Genomic DNA, 20,089 nt, shown 5'->3' with positions numbered 1-20,089 from the left:
GGTTGTCTGGAGGAGAGAATCAGCTAAATAAACAAAAAACGTAATTGTTACCACACATTCTAATTTTATGACGATATTATATTGCTGAAGCTCTATTCATCTAGCTACTAATGGTTCTAAGGAAGGCTGCCTAATTTCCAAACACAGAAATCTAGGTTTTGTACTTTCTTCCTTTAATCTTTATGCCAGAACAATTTGGAGAAAATATAATTTGTTTAAATCATTATACTTGACAAACGAAAAAAATTTAATTTGAATCAGGATAAAAGTGGCTCCCTGAAACAGTTTTTTAGTTTGAATGAAAAACAAAATTTGAAACAAATGCTGAAAGAAAGCCTTACTGTACCCTTGTAGACAATTAGCATCTATGAAATCATAAAATGTACTGGGTGCTTTTTTTCCATCATAAAAAAACAACAGCAGAGGATGGCCTAACTGGGAACGTGTGCTGAAGTAATTATTTGTATGTGTAAGCGGCGTAATAACTCAATATTGGTGAGGGTGTTGCAAGTACCTCTGTCAATAAGTTAGTGTTCGAACAAAACTTATCCGCCGGCGTTCATAAAAGCCTCAGAAGATGTTTTAAAGAAAGATTTAGTGCGCTGACATCAACGCAGAGAGCAAGGCGTCTCTCTACTGACAGTTGTGAAGAGCAAGGAATTTCAACACTGTTCATTTTTTCCTCTCAAAGTAATCACACTGACTCCTATGATTCAGTAGATCAGTCATACCTGAGTGAGTGGCGTGTGTGTGCATTTTGTGTGTGTGTGTATGTGTGTTGTCTGTTGTGCTCTGAGGACACAGAATTGGGACAGTACTTACTTCACAGTGTGAATGGCCTCAGCGACCCCTCTTGCTTTCAATGATGGTACTACAGAGCTCAACCTGCAGAGAGAGAGACAGGGTGAGAGAGAGAGAGAGAGAGAGAGAGACAGAGTGAGAGAGAGAGAGAGAGAGAGAGAGAGAGAGAGAGAGAGAGAGAGACAGAGTGTGTGAGAGAGAGAGAGAGAGAGAGAGGAGGTCAGTGCAGCACTATCCTCTAAAGCCGTTTCAAACACACTGCTCCATCAGCACAAACAAGACATTCCGCTCTACCCCTCACTTTACCTCTTAAACACAGCTATGTGCTCTCGATTCTGGAAAACCAGGAACACTGAGCAACCATTCCTCATGAGGATTTCCAGAGAATTATCCTAAATAGACCAAAAGAAAGGTTAATCAAAAATGATGTATTAAAATGGTTATGAACAGTAAACACACACATTCGCCCTCTCTCCCTCTCCTTTGCTCCCTCTTTCCCTCTCTCTCTCTCTCTCTCTCTCACACACACACACACTCAAAAGCTATATCTATGCTGAACGAGAAAGTCATATTAAATAATTTTAAAGAGTTTGCCTTGGGGGAACATTTCAATTCCTGCTGTTTATGACTGTAATATGAAGTCTCACCTCCAGAAGGAAGCGCATAAAATGGACCTCTTTAATGTCCTCATAGGACCAGCGCCTGCAGCCGGGACTCACCGGACCCTTCTCCTTCTTAAACATGCCACAGATAAACGAATCCCTTATACTGCAACACACACACGGACACACACACACACACACACACGCACACACACACATCGCACACACACGTGTGTGCAAACATGCACACACATACACACACATACACACACACACACACCACACACAAGTGCGCGCAAACACATGTGCACACACACACCACCCAAACGCAAACAAACACAAACAAACATAAACATGCATAAACACACACATAGAGACATGTACACAAGCAGAGGACAGAGTAAACACAGAGCTCGTGTTTAAAGAATTTCAACATTATAAGGAGTGTAAAAGATAACTTTACAGACTACAACGATATTCTTTGAAAATTAAAATCAGAGTTTTGAATTAAGGAAGAGGGGACGAAAACGGAATTATTCAGATTGGAAACGTTAATGTGGTTAAATGTTGAGTTGAGATGATACTGGTGTTATTGGATGGGTGCAGACTTCAGTAGTATTACCTGGTAGAGTGATGGGTCTTGCAGCATATGTCTCCTGCTGAGGTCAGAGTAAAATCCTCACAGATGTACAGATCAGCCTTACCAAACAGCAACACGCCCTCTCTCAGTTTATGGCCGTTAACTATGACCACACACGCTTTGGTTTTCACCTGAGAGAAGGCAGGGTGGGGGGAGAGGGGGGGGGGGGATTTACAATGATATGACATTTATTATGCTTCGTATTCATTACAATATCAACAAAACAATGAAAATCTGGAGAAAGGAGCTAATTCAACCTAATGGACAACATCCACTTCTTTTAATTGATCTGTTGACAGCTTGACGAAGGCACGCCTTTCCCAGCATGCTCTGGGGCTGCGGTGTCAAAGGGCTTCGGTCTTAATCTTGACTGATCACCGTTATCACTTTATTACTAAACCAACAGGACGCAGTCACAATGAGAGAGGGATGAAAAGGAAAGAGTGAGGATGGACTGCGGTGTGGCTGTTGTAAGTGTGGTGTTTTTTTGGGGGGGGGGGGTTTTTGTGAATGTGGGGCCAAAGCCTGAGGAAAAAAACGGAGAGCGGGCCCAGATCGGTCCGATTACGCGCGGCTAATTTTATTGTCCTCGCTCATTTCACAGCCCGCGCCTGCACCTGGCCCCGGTCCTGTGTCAAAAACACCCGCTCCTGGCCCCTTTGGGACACACGTCCCCCAAAACATATGGGGCTACCGCGGCTAACGCCAGCCACCCCGCAATTAATACAAATCAAATCAGAACCTCCGCTCTGCGAGCGCGCCCCTCTCCGAACCGCGCAGAGGGGTCTCCGCTCTTTATTACCAGTATTAATCAATGACACACACACACAATGAGAAAGGGATAACTGATAAGAGTCCTGTCTGGAACCGCAGTCCACCTGGTAGGCCCTGCCGGGGGGGGCGGTTATCACAGAGTCAATTCCCAGCTAAACTAGAGCTGATTCTCTAATAACAGAGCCATCTAACTCCTCCCTGGCCTGAGCTGATTCATGCAGGGGTAATCCTGCTGGAGCATAACCTAGTTACCAAAATCACAATACAGATCTGTTAGTGCGGGGAAAAGGGTTCATTTCATTGGCATTTCCCATCGAGGAGGTCAAATACCACTAAACATTTTGTCAATAACAGTCAATTATGTTGTAAACAACGGAATACATACATAGCAGTCGGTCCCCATGTTAAACAGCCCTTTAAAACGCTAAATGTACCTCAAGTGAAAATTGTGAAGGCCTATTCACGTCTTTTTCAATTTTAAACGCTTTGCTAAAAATGCTTAACGGTTAATCCTCCCAATCAGGCTCGGCCTGACAGAGACGTGACTCTTTAGAAGAAGGAGAAAAAAAAAACCACACACACACACACACACACACACACACACAGAGTTCTCAGTCATTATCATTATAATAAGCAGGGTTGAGGGAGATAATCTGTTCTCTGAGATTGGGAGCTCCAGCGAAGCCAGCGTGAACTGTGTTTGTGGTGTAATGAACGTGGAAAGACCTATTCATCTGTCAGGCCACACAGCGGGACTCAACACCTCCAAATGAATACAAGACAGCTGACATCACCCCCCTACTGTTTCTTATTAATACTTCTGTCAAGTGCTCAGTAACCTTATTTACACTCAATAACACCGTCAACTCATATACACACACTAGGCCTCAGCAGCCCATCATCACATTATCTACCTCTATCTGGAAAGCTGTTAAATATTATTTTAATACACAATCCAGCTTCTATTAGCTGGAAGTACATACATACTCTTGTCTGGGCATACATGTCAAATGTCGAGCAGACAGTGCTTAAGGCCCACGTCATTGTCAGTTACATGTCAATATAACCGTCTTGTTCTCGTCATGCTGTTTTTTCATTCTTTGACCACCGGAGCTTCGAACAGCCCACATTGACCTGGTGAGAGATCAGTAGCTGAAGGGGCAAGGGGTTTTGTGTGGCCCTATGACCTCTCACCTCCTCATCTGGGACCAGCTCCTGCAGAATGACCTGGGTCTCTGTGCAGTGCACAGAGAAGTCTTCAGCCTGGGCCGCAGCATCAGTCAGCACTGGGAAGAAGGTTAACCTCTCACAGTCCAGCCCACAGTCTTCATCTGCTTCCTTTCCCGCCTCACACAGGATCCTCAGCTCTGATAGACATACACACACATGCATAAACAAACACACACACACACACGCATAAACAAACACATACACACACACACATACACACACACACACATATACACACACACACACACAAGCGCGTGCACACACACACGCACGCACACAGGCACACACGCGCACACATACACACACACACACACACACACACACACACACACACACACACACATTTGTTGTGTTTTGGTATACTGGTATATTTTGTTTTCAAAAGCAGTTCTGAAATATGTGTGCTACCTGAATCAGAGTCAGTGACTTCTGCTACTCCTCTATTCTCTTCAATACCAGTAGTCTTCAGTAACAGGCCTGAGTTCAGCGTTGGCAACTTCAACATAAGACACCAAGATGATGACCTTCATTCATACACCAGTACTGATCTGATATAGCACTATATGCTCTTAATGCCAGCCATTTAGTACTGATATGGAGAATCTAATTCTCCAAAGAATGACAGTTAAATTTTGAAATGATTCTGGAACCTTTTTGGAGCGACGCAGGGACTTCCTGCGGATGCGGGCTCTCATCCGGTTGGGCCCCTCCGCGGCGTTTTGGACCCAGCCCCGTTTGAGAAAGATCCCGGGGCCCGGTCCAAACAAGCCCCTCTCCCTCAGCAGCTCCTCCTCTACGCTCAGCCAGTACTGACTCATATGATCATTCTCACTGAGTCTCACCTGCAAAGGGGCGGCAAAAACACGCCAGTCAAGGTCATCCCACCAAACACAATCACCTCAGAACAGAGCAATAATACAATAACGTCATACAAAATCCGAATGACTCCTAAAACCCATGTTTGTTCATCTGAAACTCTCTGTCACTGAACACGGCTCTCTTTCGTGTACTCTGTTATAAAGCAGCTGGCTCACATACCTGTAACTGGTTTTTCAGCATGCGTTCAAATATGTCCTGTCCGGTGTATCGCAGAGTTTCTAAACCTTCCAGGAATTGCTTTAGGAGAGATAAGTAAACAAAAGGAGGATTTACAGACGGTGAGAATCCTTCTGTTAAGCATTCAAAAAGAAGACACTGAAGAGGAAAAAAGACTGTTTCACTGCAAACTCACTGAAAAAAAATTGAGTGTAAGTGTTAGTTTAAGTGGCAGAAGTCCATGTAAACTGTACATTCTTCTAGTGCTGTATGCTTTAGTTGTTGCCTTTTAAGTTTTTTTTGTTTTGTTTTTTTTGTTTTGTTTTTTTTTACAAATTTACTGCATTTACAAGTGGAAAAAAAACGAAGGGCCACAGAGCCTTAAGATAAAACATCTCTAAACTCAATTGTTTTTTCGTGGTGCTGTAATTAAGTTAGACACTAATATCAGCACAGTGTGAGGTCACTCCTGGCCCGCGGCCAGAGACGGTGTCCTGCTGATTTATTACAGTGATTGGCGTTAGCCCTTCAGGAGCCCACTATACTACACCGACAGTGTGCTCATCTTCCCGCGTTTACTTAGTGGCTCGTTAAACCCATCAGCACAGTGGTGTCCACGTAGAGCTACCCCTGAGAGTCACACGATAGCGCTATCAAGACAGACGCAGGCAGCGTACATAGCTCCACTTTTCAGAGAGAGACGCACAAAACTATGAGGAGTCACATGATCACATTCCTTTCGGTAAGCGCCTTTGCCGTGCAAAGCTAACAGACCACACGCACAACATTTTGTTCGAGAGAGAGAACTGAAAACAACCTTGATTTTAGTAATAGTGAAAGCGAACAGAGACGATGAACCCCGCCCCCCAACTCCAAAGAGAAACAACAAAACTTTCAAGCCCTTATGACTTCGGTGTACCTGGATCACCTTGCTAAATTTGCTCGTTCCTGTGCACCACAGCAAAATGAGAAAACTCCCCCAAATATTCGAAAGACACCACCGAGGGGTATTAGAAAAACACTTTAAAACTTTTAAACCACCCAAATGACCAGTTATAGAACTAGGAGGAGAAAAAAGGGAACGATCCATCTGTGCTTCCAAAATAGTTGGTGGGAATTAGGAACGGGTTACAAAGCGAAATCCACAGGAGCAATTACGCCTTGTTTTGATGGATAAACTGTGAATCATCGGCTAATCTTATTCCTTTATTTAGAGAATCGTAAGTAATATATAGCATTAATTACCCCATTTACCAAACAGGAAACTCATTGGCCTCTTAAATGCGCCACATTAAATAGCATCCCCTCTACAATTATCTTCAGACTGATTTACATTTTAATTACTTCCCAGAGAAAACACTACCTTTGATGATAGCGTAACATAATGTCAGCTTCATTCTGGTCTGTTGGTGGATGTGTAATAAACTTAACTTGATCATTAGCCATGTTAATTATCTTTCCATTAGGAAGATAAAGATACAATTATGCAAACGGAATATTTATGTCACAATTCCGGAAGAAAAGTTTGTCCTGCACTGTACCACTTATAGGACTGTAAGTTTTAAAAGGCACGTACCATACGTATTTATACAAGCTCCTCTAGTAGGTTAGGGAACTTAACGAATCACTTGATGAACAAGGGCTTTCCAAATTCTCATTAAAACAACAAACGAAGAATAAATAAATAATTAAATAAATAAATAGTGAGCCCTTCTGCATTAAGTTTTTTTTTTGTGCGACACGGCAATAAATTTGATGCTGATTCTATAATGCACAGCCATATAGGATGGAATTAAGGTTGAACGTTCGGTAAACGGTTCATTTACAAGTAAGAGAGTTATCGATAAATGTCATTTTTGTGATAACTGCCAAACATGGAAATGGCAGACAGTTCTGTGTAATACGAGAACACAACTGTCAGTGTTTCAAAATGCACTGCCACACTTCTGATGAATACCTCAGAGAAACAGGCACGCAGCGACAAATGAAGTAAACGCGGAATCGCTGGCAATATGTCTCCAAGAGGAACAATTCATCAAAAGTGCTGATAGGCTGTCAGGAGTTGATATGATAAAGAATAACACAAAATGAATAATGTTTTCATCAGATTGGGGCTGCCTATAATTACCGCCCCCTGTTTTGCAGGCCGAGGCGCAGACAGCAGCAGTTGCAGAGAAACAGCAATTTCATGCCCTCGTGGCTGAGTAATATCTGCGTTCATCCTTCTCCAGATGGCGACGTCTTCAACGGTGAAAACTAATGATGTGGGCCGCTTCTTTTTTTTTTCGGGGGGAAAAACAACAATAACAGCGTCTTTAACCTTCAACAGCAAACGGGATGTTCTACTGAGTGTTCCCATGGAAAAAATTAACAAATATCAATTACATTGCCCACTGAGGGGTAATCGGCTATACTAATCCAAATTGATTTAGGATAGAGACTCAAACAGAGACACAGGGTAGGTGGCGACAGTTCTGTGAGGTGACATTGGACGGGTGAGAGAGAGAGAGAGAGAGAGAGAAAGAGGGATTTTTTTTTTGGAGAGGATAAACACCTGTTGAAGGCACACTTGCACACTTAATTCACACACACTCACGCACATAATGACTCATCATTGCCACAGAGAGCACCGCTTCCCTTGGTTGGAAAAAGCAATGAAGCAATATGAGAACACTCAGTGAAAGAGACAACTGAGATGTACACCTCCACACAGGTGGACTTAACGACGTCAAACGCGCGTAAGGCGAAACAATTTTTAGAAATCTATTTAAATGCTTCTTAATGAACACTTATGTCATTGGAAAACATTAAAAAAAAAAAAAAAAACAACGCTCAGAGAAGCATATAAGAGTCACATAATACTCAACTCAAAGGAAGCTCTGGTCCCACAGCACAATAAGAACAAACGGACGCATCCCTCAGAGAACAACTGCATTTATAAAAGTAAAGCGTCCGCGTGACGGGACTGCGTTTCCTACCTCCACGGTGCAGCCGGAGTCTTTTCCCAGTTTCTTTTGCGCCGAGCGGACCGCGCTGCTCAGAAGACCGACTTTCCTCTGTTGCCCGTTATTCACTTTCTTCTTCTGAGAGTCTGAGTAGAAAAAAAAAAACGCCCCAATGTTAGAAGGAACGTACCTCGTTTCTCAGTTTATATACAGTAATATAAATGTAGTTCATGAAGAGCAGTTAATCACATGACTCAGACAACAGAGAATTTAAAAATCAAAAAGCAGGTGCTATGAAGGGCTGTTTAAAACTTATAACAGTAATAAATCTACCACTATAGAAACTCTACCTACCTTTAAAATGATGCAGTCTGAATACTAATATGTAATATATATATATATATATGTTTGTATGTATGCCCGTATATATATACATGTATATAAAACTGGAATTGTAAATTATAATCTAATAAATATCTAGATATGAAACTAACTTAACACTATATCTCAGGGTTCAGTGTTTGTAATTCTCATGTTTCTCACGAGCAAATCAACTGAACACGGTAATTCATCATTCTAAGCACAAACGTGAAGGGAAGTTTACTGTGCGTCTATATTATGTTTACACGAACGCTGTGTAGGACAGTGCTGGGGGGGGGGGGTTAGTGGCAGTGACTAACCAATGAAGTGCTGCCAGACTCTGTTTGCGATCTCCTCCCACAGGGGGGAGACGTCGGTCATGCTGACGGGGGCCAGTCTACCCGCCTGCTTGGCCGACAGGTCGATCTTATGAGCCTCCTCCAAAAAGTGTCTTCTCTCCAGCACGATCTTACTCCACGTGCTCTCCACCAGGTTCATCAGCTCGGACTCCACTGCAGGGACACAGACAGGGTCTAAGCCAAAAACACCCCCAATAACATTCCTGGAAAGTTAAGCGTGCGGCTACATAGCTGTTGTCAACATTGAGCTTTAGACCTACAGAACGCCTAGACTGCACTGACCCTGTGAGGGTGTTGAAAGAGCTGGTCTTAAAATACAGTCTACTAGAATCCCATTGCTGGTTTAGGTGAAATATTTTAAGGTGAAATGAGGTAAGGTACATAGAACAAGTGTTGCTGCCAGTCTCACCTTCAGCAGAATCAGGAACGTCAGCTAGAACCACTACGTTGCTGTTTTTGTGTGGGAACAGATGTCTCCAGATTTTTCTGGAATGCTTTTTGTGCATTTCACACCCAAAGCCATCAGGAAAGCTGGAAAGTGAAAGTGCAACAGCAAAGTGAGTGATACCATCCTCGGAATGAACTCCTCAAAGAAACTCAACCCAGACGTGCGAGATTGACAGCGCTATTTTGACTGAGTTAGTGAACACAACAGCGTCACCCACCTGCCAGACCGGATGAGGAGAAGGCAATGCATCAAGCAAGTGATGAAGTGGATGTTGGCGTTGTAGGTCGCCATGACGACGTCCCACTGCTGCTGCAGTACTTGGAGCGTCCTGAGAATGAGCTGTTTGTCAGAGGGAGACTGTCTAGGCCTTGACAGGAAGTAGAGGAGGGCCCTGTTGAAGCTTTTGTACAGAATGCTGACCGTCATCTCCCTCTGGGACTGCCCTTTCTCCATGGCCTGAGACAAGCAGGTAAAGTACTACATATGTAACCAGGCGCATCCAGAGAATATAAGAACCTCATGGCCTGAGACAAGCAGGTAAAATACTAAACGCTGGAACCAGACACAACCAGAGAATATAAGAACTTCATGGCCTGAGACAAGCAGGTAAAATACTAAACGCTGGAACCAGACACAACCAGAGAATATAAGAACCTCATGGCCTGAGACAAGCAGGTAAAATACTAAATCTTGAAACCAGAGACAACTAGAGTACACAAGAGCCTCATGGCCTGAGACAAGGAGGTAAAGTACTAAACATGTAACCAGACACAGACAGACTACACAATAACTTCACAATCTGAACAGTTAATCCCAAATATGGAAGCAAGAAAAGAGGATTTATGTATCAAAACGGCACAAGCTAGAGTGCTGATCCATGATCAGCGTTCGTCTGTCAAAGTGTAAATAAATCTCATTACATTTACCCACGAGACCTGATCCTAGATCAGCACTCTTACACTGAGACTTTCATGCCCAGACAGAGATCCCTCTTCTGTGGTCTTAAATGGCGTCCGGATCAAACACACAAAGCAAAGAGGCATCTTGGCGGTTAAAACGCAGGAACTCACCACAACAATCTGTTCTGCCAGGAAAATGAGCAGCTGTTGAGGATCCACCACAAACATGCCTGCGTAGAGTTTCTCCACCAGTTTCTTACAGAACACAGCCACATTTTCAAACAGGGTTGTCACTCTGCCCTCTGGTCCAGCTTTGGGCGAATCTGAGTGAGATTAAATTGAAGGCATCGAATTAAAACACGATTTTAATGCTTAGACCTGTCGTTTACACACATTGTAAACACTTACTGAGTGACTTCAGGAGGAAGAGATAGTAGAGAAGTCATAGTACAATCTACCCAGATTTTCAGTTGAGTTCTTCATATTGAAAGAAAAAAAAAAATCAATTGCACTCTTGATTTGAATCTAGTATTGAATGATGACATCAAAATGATATTTGTAAATTAGATACAAGTTTAGTATCACATAGCAAAGAAGAACTGTTGATGTAGATAACTGAATTTTGGCAAGGCAAGGCAAGACATTAAATTTCACACGTCCACAAAAGAGCAAAGCAGGGCAAAGGGCGTCTCATGGTTTAGAGCCATACTTTAAAAAAGCGTCCTTCCTAAAAACAACCTTACAGACAGAAATGCCACTGAACATTAGTTGTGGTCAGACCACTTCTCGTTTCTCAGGTCCTTTGCTTCTGCTCACGGCAGCAGAGCTGTATCAGTGGGTGGCTGTTTGACGGTGCAGTGTGGGTGTTTGATGGGTGGTGTCGTTTACCTTCTCGTGCCAGGTGTGTAGCCTGGCCTTCCTCCTGGCTGGTCATGTGGATGATGTTCATCAGAAAGTCCAACAGCTCAGTCTGGAAACTCTGTTTCTGTTCCTGAGATGCGCCGTCTGGAGAGAACTGAAAAAAAAAACAACAACACACTGTGAACATCATGACGTGGTCTCTCACACACACACACACACACACACACACACACACACACACACACACACACACACACACACAAGCACATACATGCGCATGCACACACGCAAACACAGACTCTCACACAAACATGCATGCGCGTGCACACACACACACACGCACACACGCACGCACACACGCACGCACACACACACACAAACACACACTTTTACACACTACACTGTGAAATGCGGGTAATCTATTGTACCGGTGGCCTCATCTGTATCTATTAGTTGTTATTTCAGCCAGTTGTGCCAGACATGTTCCCCTGTGGAGAAGACTCAGTTTCTAACACACATCCTTCAAAACTGGGCAAAGAGTGGCACCTTATGGAGAAAAGATATTACCGTCCTACCATTCTGAATGAGGCTCTTTTACTCCCCATAAATACGCTTTTCTTTGTCATCTGTAAAATGTGTAAGATATAAAAGTGTGTATTGTAGGAGGAGATTTGTACTGACAGCAGTAATTTAATAAAATATTTAATTACTGATATATAAGCCATGGCGTGTCACCCTTTATGTGTGTATGAACATGTGTATGTGTTTGTGTCTTTATGTGTGTGTGTGTGTGTGTGTGTATGTATGTGCCTTTATGTGTGTGTGTGTGTTGGGATGGATTAGTCCTCACCTCCAGGAGCTGGACGACTGGGTGGAGTTGATCTTTGGCTGGAATGTTGATGATGCTGTCCATCAGGAGGATGCGAATGAAGTCACACACCTGCTTCCTGGCGGGGTGGGATGGGCGGAGATACGGGGGCTCCGCCTCTCCCCCACCCTGTTCGTTACCGTGGAGATCTGAAGAGTTCTGCTACAGAACGCCGAGAAGATGCAAAAATCAGTTGACCATGAATATGAGGAAAAATTGAGTGCACTAAGATGTCAGTACCTGATTCTGATGTACTGTACATTTCATGGTTTTTCAAACAACAAAAAATATACTTAAATGTGATTTTATTTTAATACATTGTAATTTAAGAGTCAGGCTGGTCACCTTGCGTGAACCCCACTATTATAATTGAATTATGCATAATTGAATTATGATTTCTGACAAATGTGCCTCACATAATGCTCGAAAGGACAATTTATTGAAGAGAGGGTGTAAGCATGAGACTGCAGCTCTAACCTCAGGGTTGTCGTGGGGGAATACAGCACTGGCCAATGAGGTAAGGAAATCGGGTGACATCCACAGGGGATCTCGGGGGTAAAGACTGTGTACCAGACACAGGAACTGCATCAAGCTGCCTGGATAACGTACCTCCCAATCTTCTTCACTTCCTGTTATGGGCTTTTTTGGGGAAATGAGAGTGTGAGACCACGCAGTAACACGCTGAGGGTTTTTTTCCTTTGATGGGGTACATTTTTCCATTTAAGGACAGGACAAAGGGACAGGTTTTGATTATCACAGTTTGTGTGTGTGTGAGTGTGAGTCTTGCCTACTAAAAGTCTTACCTTGTTGATGATGAACTTAACCAGCTCTAAAAGAACGCAGGCCGCATCAGGACAAAGCTGGACTTGCTTTTTGTTACTAGAGCTGTCAATTATGCTCTGTAGAACTTCATCAAGATCAACCTGTGTAAAAAAAGGGAAGAAAAACCAAAGGGAGTTTACAATGATAACAGATCATCTGTATCTGGACTGAGTTATGAAATTAGGGTGCCGTTTCGTTTGGTAATACACAAGGAGAAAGTACCATAGATGTTAAGCCACCTGAAAACAGCCACACTTTTACATTTATTTCGAACGTCAGTCAAAACTCAATTCATTTGAACTGTCAGATGGTCGTTCGTTCGGGTCCATTCTCAGGGACATGGCTCACGCGCACGTGTTTGGTCTGGTTCGATAAGACCTGTACCTGGTCCGCAGGTGTTTCGAAGCCGGTGTCTCCCAGCAGCAACGCAGCCAGGATGCTGTAGATCTGAGGGATTTTCACGTGGTGAACCAGAAGCCTCTGGAGCACGTCGAACCCCGGACACACGCCGCTCATACATTCGTATGACCATGACGCTCCCTTTAACTGATCTGATAGAGGAAGAGAGAGAGACAGAAAAAAAACCCAACATATTCACTACGATACATCTCCCAGGTCTGCTTAAAAGTAGGATACTAATTTGTGTTTTTATCCAGTTACACAAATAAACATTAGGTCCAAAATCAAAAGAGTTAAGGGTATCTACAGATAAGCAAGAGTGCACCTGTAACTTTGTATCTTAGGCCTCTAGGCCCCCTCACAATTAGTATTCATAGTACTAGTACAGCTGTGTGCCGCTTTTCATGGCCACGATATTGATACATGTGAGAGGACATCAGTGTTATGTTATACCTGTGATAATGGATGGCTCTTCCATTTTCTCTATGAGTGTCCCTGGCGACACACCCTCTCTAAACTTGGACAGAATGTTCTGATTGGACAGGAAATGAGTGAGCAGCCTCAGAGCCAATAGGACGGTGCTTGGGTGGTTTCGTCCCTGCATGAAGAGGAGGAACCAGTCTGATCCCAGCATGTAGAAGATCTCCTCCTGATTACTGCCAGACAGACCATCCAAAAGACACAGGCATGTTAGAAAACCACAGCACAGTGTGTAGCATCACTCAAAATGAAGCCAAATGTTCTGTAACTTGTACTGGATAAAGTGAAAGAGTTAAATATTGTGTAACACTGGTCATTCCGTCACAGATAATTCATGTGGACCAAGCATGACCAGCTCATGACTGAATGTGATAGGAAAGAGAAAACTTCAGCGAGGTCTGAGACTAGTCTACAGATCTTCACTCTGAGTTAAAAGCTGCCATGTGCATTCCACAGCTCTTCGCTCATGTCAAAATAAAAGCCACTGTAAGTGGTCACAAGCACCGCATGGCAATTTACAGCAATAACAGATCATCTAAATCTGCATTGAGTGATGAAATTAAGGTTCTGTTTTCTTTAGCAACACTGATGTCCTGGTTTCATATATAGTTTCAATGTAACATTATTATTTATTTTGAAAAGTTCATCACACTATTACAACAGCAGCTTTATGGACCTCAGAGCACCACTATTACGTTTTATAAAGCAATGAGTAGGGGACACATTATATCAGCATGTCAGAAACACAGAGAGTGTGTGCATGACTCTTTCCACTGACTCACTTCGTGGGAAGTGCACTGTCTGAGATGATTAGAGAAGACAACATCTCCAACAGCTGGTTCCGGATCCAGACCATTCCCGCGGGTGTCTGGCTTAAAGCTAAAGCAGTTAAAGCAAAGGGGACATCACGTGAACGCAGTAATCAATAAGCTATGACAAAAAAAAAAAAAGATGTTATTTAAGCATTATAACCTTAAAAACAAAACAAAACAAAAAACCCCTGCATGGCCCAGAGATGGAAATGTTCCAGGCCTTCGATACTCATTTACAGGAAAAGCTGATTTTACCTTGGGACTGTATATTCATTAAAGTGCTGTCCTCGGTTTGCGTGGGAGGGAGCAGAGTGTAAACCAGGAAGAGTCCAAGGCTGGGCGATAACATCAAACGCACGAATGTTAGCGTCGTATGTTGGATGGTTGAAAAAGCGGGGTTCGATGACAAAAGAGACAGGGGGCGTGTCATACCTGGTGATGTCTCTGGTGTTGAAATGTTCCATGAGTAGGCACTGAATGATGTCGCATATGACTGTGGCTTTCTTTTGGGTGACTGTGGGTCCCAGCTGCAGGAAGAGCAGCTTCAACATCATATTTAGACTGTGCATGATTTCAGCATTTCGGTGGTTAACGCTGAGGGACAGATAAAAATATCAGTCATGGTAAAACCATGGGAAACCAGTCAGACAGCTAAAGATTCATCATCCCACAAACCATCACACAGGGCAGCTGAGCTGACACTTAACGAGTACACGGTCATGAATGTCTCTTAAGATCCAGGACGTTTCAGCGACGTGAGGCCACAAAAAACAGAATTTCTGAATCGGACAGATTATTTGAATCCAAATCAAAACTGTCAAATAGGATTGTTCCTTATTTTCTTCTCCATTTGGATGGTTTTGAAATTTGGGTCTTGTTGTCTGGCAAGTTAAGAGACAAATTCTGCTTGGTGGAACAGCTTTCCTGATCTGTTTGCAAGTATTTAATGTTGGTTAATGACGTGCAATCAAAAAAGATATGAATAGGTTTTAATGTGATCAAAAAAAGATGTGACAAGCCTGGCTTTACCATGCAGATCAATATTTATTTAACCGGTCAAAAAAACTCAAATTTTTCAGTTATTGCTTTCAAATACCTTGATGATTTCAGGATGTCAGCAAAATGATTTAACACAGCCAGGTCAAGATTGTCTGGGGTTTTCTGCCACACCTTAAGAAAAAGAAAAAGAAATTTTAACCTTTAGGGATAAATCAAATTTAGACATACATGCAATGAAAAATAAAAGCCTCTCTGTGTGCTACAAGGAAATCACAATGTTTATAAAGCAGTAAGCCACATATTAAGACGATACTGTGTTAATCGTGATGTTTTAACAGATCCGCTGAAGTGTAACTCTTTCTGGGAATTGAAGTGAACGTACCTCTGAGTCACAGAGGATGGCCTGGAAGGCACTGGCGTTTGGCACACATATCATCCCAGAGCCCAGGTCCATGGTGCCCACGACAGACAGAATCAACTGGAATGTCCTGTTACTGATCAAATGAGACTTCATCTTCAGGAGGAATGCAAAAAGCTGCAACAAAGAAGGAATTCAAGAGTGTCAACTTCACACGAGTTCAGCAACAGAATAAAATAAAGCTGCCTTAATTTTCGTGGGCGATGAACCCGTTTTCAAATGAAAAGTTCCTTTTGATTATGATTTGAATGCAAAACGTCGTTTTCAGAGAGCGACACCTTGTAGCCCTCGATACGTTTCATCTCTTGTGCCATCACAGGGTTGGTGTCCAACACTGAGAGCAGAACTTTGACAGCAGCGTACAAAGAGTTGTCGTCCGAAGCCATGGCAACCAGGCTGAGAGGAACAACAGGTCCACCGATATACTGGAAGCTGGTGGCGGCACTGTTTGACATGAATGTCCTGACTCCTGAAAGACACGTCGCTGTGAGTTACATTCAGGCTGAACCACAAGTACTTCCATCCTGCTGAGTTTCCCAAAATAGATTCTGATTTCGAAAAGTCGTTTTCTGGTTTGTGGTGAATACTTTCATACTCTCTGCAAATAATGTGTGGAGAAAAAAAAGGGAGGAAAAATTACCGAAACGACCAATCAGAGCAGCTCCGATTGTCCGTGACGTTCCGTTGAGATGTTGGCTGATATTTCTCAACAGGTAGACCGGTGTGGAATTATCTCGTGATGTAATGCCCATCTACAAGACAGTTAGAACATAATCGTGAAAATCATTGCTCTCACTCAAGTCATGACAAGACTATTCATACATCTATCTAGCAGTTGCAGGCTGGTGTTAAAAAGCTTTGTGTTTTCATTCAGGCTGATAAAGAGAGCAGAACATTGTATGTGCAGTTGTTGTATTAGACGACTTTAGAGTTTTGGAAATTGCTTTGGACAAGAGTGTCATCCGAATGACTAAATAAAGTAAATGTGAATGCGGATGTTGTTATGGTGACACCTCTTTGGCGATGAGGCGACAGTCCACCTCGTTGTACTGGTCTCTGATCTCTGCCACCGTAGTGATGGTGTAAACTGCTGGGTTTATGCCGAAGGAGATCCGCTCTGGCGGGATCATCCTAACTGTGGATTCCTTATGGTCTGAGTCACAGCCTGAAGGAAGAGACACTGTAAACCACATGTATTCAATAATACATATTAATTACGTAATATATATGAAATATATGATGTAAAACATGAAATATGATGTCATATATGGAATTGTTTCATGCTGTAATGCACAAGTGCAAATTCTGTGGCTTAAAGTGTCAGAGCATGAAAAATTTGCATATACTTCTATTTTTTTGGGTTTATTTTCCAACAACAAATCTTTCTACAGAGATGAAAGACTTCAATATATTTTCTCCATGAACTGACTGATCAGTCATCCATTAAACATCAATGGGCTCATTTTTTCCCCCAAATGCACACACACACACACACTGCTATGTCTCAGCTACATTTCTCCCTTTCACACACCCACACACACCCACACACACACACACACACACACACACACACACCTACACATACACTGTATGTAGAATTGATTGAGGACATATGACTGAGATTCCTTTAATAAATGCTTTATGGCCGTGGCTGTCTGTGATGTAGAGGTGTTTAATGACTATTTAAATTGTTTCTCGCACGATATGGCACTTCAGAGATGAAAACATAACATGTTATACTGCTCTCTAAGGGGCATTCAATGTATGAAAATCCTTTACATCGTGTGCGAAAGCGAAAGCGTGTATATTATGTGTAGTTCATGATGTCTGACTGAAGCTGTGACATGAATGCTTTTTCAATATTCTCAAAGAAGTACAGCTGTGTTTTTCATAATTCACCCTGTTCCAAGGCAGACTCTAGGACAGTCATAGATGTTTGTTAATTCCACATACCTCGTATCTGAAGTGCTAGGTAGCTTCCCAAGTACTTTGTTCCCTGAGCGTAAATAACCTGGACCGAATCCAAACTCAGCGCTTCCTCAAACAGGTAGGTGGGCCCGACCCTCCAGATTAGCGCGGCGTTCTGTTTCCATAGAGACGGGGTGCCGACGATCCCACAGACGTCGATGACCGCCGCGGGATCCATGGATATGCACTGGCCCGGGAACGGCTGGATGTACTTCATCTGTCGTTCGGAAGGACAGGCACGCCTCATTATTCAGCCTCGGGAAGGTCGCGGCGTATCAGTGCGGAGCGTAAATGAAGCAGGTGAAGTAGAACGTGAACGTGATCGTGGATGTTAAAGAGACGGTTGTTACCTTCGCCGTTCCGACAGCGCTCCCGTTCAGGTAAGCCATGACTCGGCAGCTGCGTTTTATGTCTTTGGCTATCACTACGGCAACATGGTGCCACTGCCCCGGCGTCAGGTGTTTTGAACAGTTAAACCGCACGGTTCCCGGCAGCGAGTTTGGAGTCCGCACATCTGGCTCCATCATGTCTGTGAAACGTGATTGGGCCGTTGAAAAAACATTCAAAACGTAAATAAATTCGGGCCATTATTGAAAATGTGCATCTCATTACAGTAAATTTGCAAGTCATGACATAAATTGTGAGTTAGGCGTGGGCACAGCCAAAGGGTGAGAACCACTCATGAAGGACATCAACATGTGACAAAATGAAACATTCTTTTTCATTTCAGTATTCAGAACAGGTTCTCCATTTATATTTCACCCTTAACAATCAGTCTTACATGCTCTCTTTCTGTCAGTTTTCAGCTTGCCTGTTTTTTTTAATATCATGTGAAAGCATGTATAGTACCACTGTATATACATTTCTAACCTAAGAACTGGTAGGCCTCTTCATCTGTTGTAATGACCAATGAGCCGTCGGGGGCAGAGATAGTGATTGACAGGCAGCTGAACTGCTGCTCTGCACGAGACATGTGACGAACCACCGTCAGGAGGCGCACGGGGTGGGAGTCACACGCCGCACTAAACCTGCTAATCAGGAACCAGCAGGAGAAAGAAAGGCCAGCGGAGGGAGGGAAGCTCCTACAGTCTGGAGGGAGGATATAAGAGTCATCAAAGAACACCAGAGGACAGGAAAAATACACCGCATGACGTTATCATGAACCATACTAAATCCATTGGTTAAGGCTTGGAGTACAAATGTCAGATTCCTATACATTCCTGTACATTTAAAAGTCAGCAGAAGTTGATAAAAAAGGGCACACTGGGGAAATACTGTGTTCCTGAAGTCATTTGGGGTAAAAAAAAAAAAAGAGAAAAAAAAATGTGCTGAAAGGGAAGTTAACATACGTGTTTCCGTAAAATTCCCCGAAAAACTAGATAATCAGTCAAACTGCTTTCTAAGAAGATCTCTCTCTCTCTCTCACACACACACACACAGATCCTCCTTATTTCCCCTCCTACTCTTATTCCTACCTTTGTTTTTACACTTACCCTTACACTTAGTTTCATTCTCTTACACTTACACTCTCTCTCTCTCTCTCTCTCTCAGAGATCTTCTTCCAGAACGCGTCGATGAAAAAAAAGAGCATCATTCTGACAAAGCTGGGAAATCACAGTGCTTGCTTTTCAGGGAAGGAAAACAATCCTAAATCACACCAATGAGCGGTGTGATTTCTCTCCTTCGTAAATGCAGTCAATTACAAAGCTTCAAAGTACTTCTAACTGGTCTGAAATTACCAGTAGTTCAGCAAGGTCCCAGGAGCTGACAGGAGTGCTGTGGGAAAGCTGTGTGCCTGTGTGTGTCTGTTTGTGTGTGTGTGTGTGTGTGTGCGCGTGTGTGTGAGAGAGAGAGGACTTTTCACGAAAGGAACAAAGCCCTTCCGCAGTTTCACTACTTCAAAAATGTCATTCGAACTACAAAGCAGTACTAAAATGCTTTATGAAAATTAAGCCCTGCATGTGATTAACTCCATAAGTGATTTTGGCCAGAAACTTGCTTTTTGTGCAGAAAGTTTTCTGAGAAATCCTCTCATGACCTTATCACGCCGTGAATGAACGGGGCATTCTTACCAGTCCCCACACCGCCGGTAGAGATGGAGTCTGCGCTTACGCCTTTCACCGTGGCCAGAGAAGGCAGAAAAAGACACCTACAAAGACACGGGAAAAACTCAGGCAAAGACCAAGTCAAGCTACCGCACTGTTTCACTGCGGGAGAGGAAGACCATTAGTTACACCGTTTATTAGATTATGAACATTATGCAAGCGCGTCACAGGACGAAGCGTAACCCTATACGACCCAGGCAAAGTTACAGCTTCTTCTCAGTGCATATTCAGATATATCAAATTAGATTATAACACGTAATTCAC

At 43.1% G+C, this 20,089-nt stretch overlaps 1 protein-coding gene across 1 annotated transcript in view; it reads right to left on the bottom strand.

Moving 5' to 3' along the window:
- Positions 1 to 20,089, bottom strand: part of wdfy4 (WDFY family member 4) — a 51,352-nt gene that overhangs the window by 16,550 nt on the left and 14,713 nt on the right. Inside the window, exons 17-47 of the mRNA XM_030772826.1 lie at positions 19,793 to 19,869; positions 18,591 to 18,809; positions 18,071 to 18,249; positions 17,706 to 17,937; positions 16,766 to 16,917; positions 16,393 to 16,504; positions 16,031 to 16,221; positions 15,717 to 15,869; positions 15,432 to 15,505; positions 14,768 to 14,929; positions 14,591 to 14,670; positions 14,306 to 14,402; positions 13,497 to 13,699; positions 13,029 to 13,195; positions 12,626 to 12,745; positions 12,300 to 12,461; positions 11,805 to 11,984; positions 10,982 to 11,108; positions 10,265 to 10,416; positions 9,412 to 9,650; positions 9,156 to 9,277; positions 8,708 to 8,899; positions 8,061 to 8,173; positions 5,086 to 5,163; positions 4,698 to 4,889; positions 4,456 to 4,543; positions 4,012 to 4,184; positions 2,026 to 2,174; positions 1,449 to 1,569; positions 1,108 to 1,193; positions 823 to 885 (exon numbers count right to left, since the gene is read on the bottom strand). Coding sequence (XP_030628686.1) covers positions 823 to 885; positions 1,108 to 1,193; positions 1,449 to 1,569; positions 2,026 to 2,174; positions 4,012 to 4,184; positions 4,456 to 4,543; positions 4,698 to 4,889; positions 5,086 to 5,163; positions 8,061 to 8,173; positions 8,708 to 8,899; positions 9,156 to 9,277; positions 9,412 to 9,650; positions 10,265 to 10,416; positions 10,982 to 11,108; positions 11,805 to 11,984; positions 12,300 to 12,461; positions 12,626 to 12,745; positions 13,029 to 13,195; positions 13,497 to 13,699; positions 14,306 to 14,402; positions 14,591 to 14,670; positions 14,768 to 14,929; positions 15,432 to 15,505; positions 15,717 to 15,869; positions 16,031 to 16,221; positions 16,393 to 16,504; positions 16,766 to 16,917; positions 17,706 to 17,937; positions 18,071 to 18,249; positions 18,591 to 18,809; positions 19,793 to 19,869 — 4,455 coding nt within the window. The remainder of the gene's footprint in view (positions 1 to 822; positions 886 to 1,107; positions 1,194 to 1,448; positions 1,570 to 2,025; positions 2,175 to 4,011; positions 4,185 to 4,455; positions 4,544 to 4,697; positions 4,890 to 5,085; positions 5,164 to 8,060; positions 8,174 to 8,707; positions 8,900 to 9,155; positions 9,278 to 9,411; positions 9,651 to 10,264; positions 10,417 to 10,981; positions 11,109 to 11,804; positions 11,985 to 12,299; positions 12,462 to 12,625; positions 12,746 to 13,028; positions 13,196 to 13,496; positions 13,700 to 14,305; positions 14,403 to 14,590; positions 14,671 to 14,767; positions 14,930 to 15,431; positions 15,506 to 15,716; positions 15,870 to 16,030; positions 16,222 to 16,392; positions 16,505 to 16,765; positions 16,918 to 17,705; positions 17,938 to 18,070; positions 18,250 to 18,590; positions 18,810 to 19,792; positions 19,870 to 20,089) is intronic.

The sequence above is a fragment of the Chanos chanos genome, chromosome 4 (assembly GCF_902362185.1).
Source record: "Chanos chanos chromosome 4, fChaCha1.1, whole genome shotgun sequence".
Lineage (NCBI taxonomy): Eukaryota > Metazoa > Chordata > Actinopteri > Gonorynchiformes > Chanidae > Chanos > Chanos chanos.
Note: the sequence above shows the minus strand (reverse complement) of the source record. Positions and strands in the feature narration are given on the sequence as shown.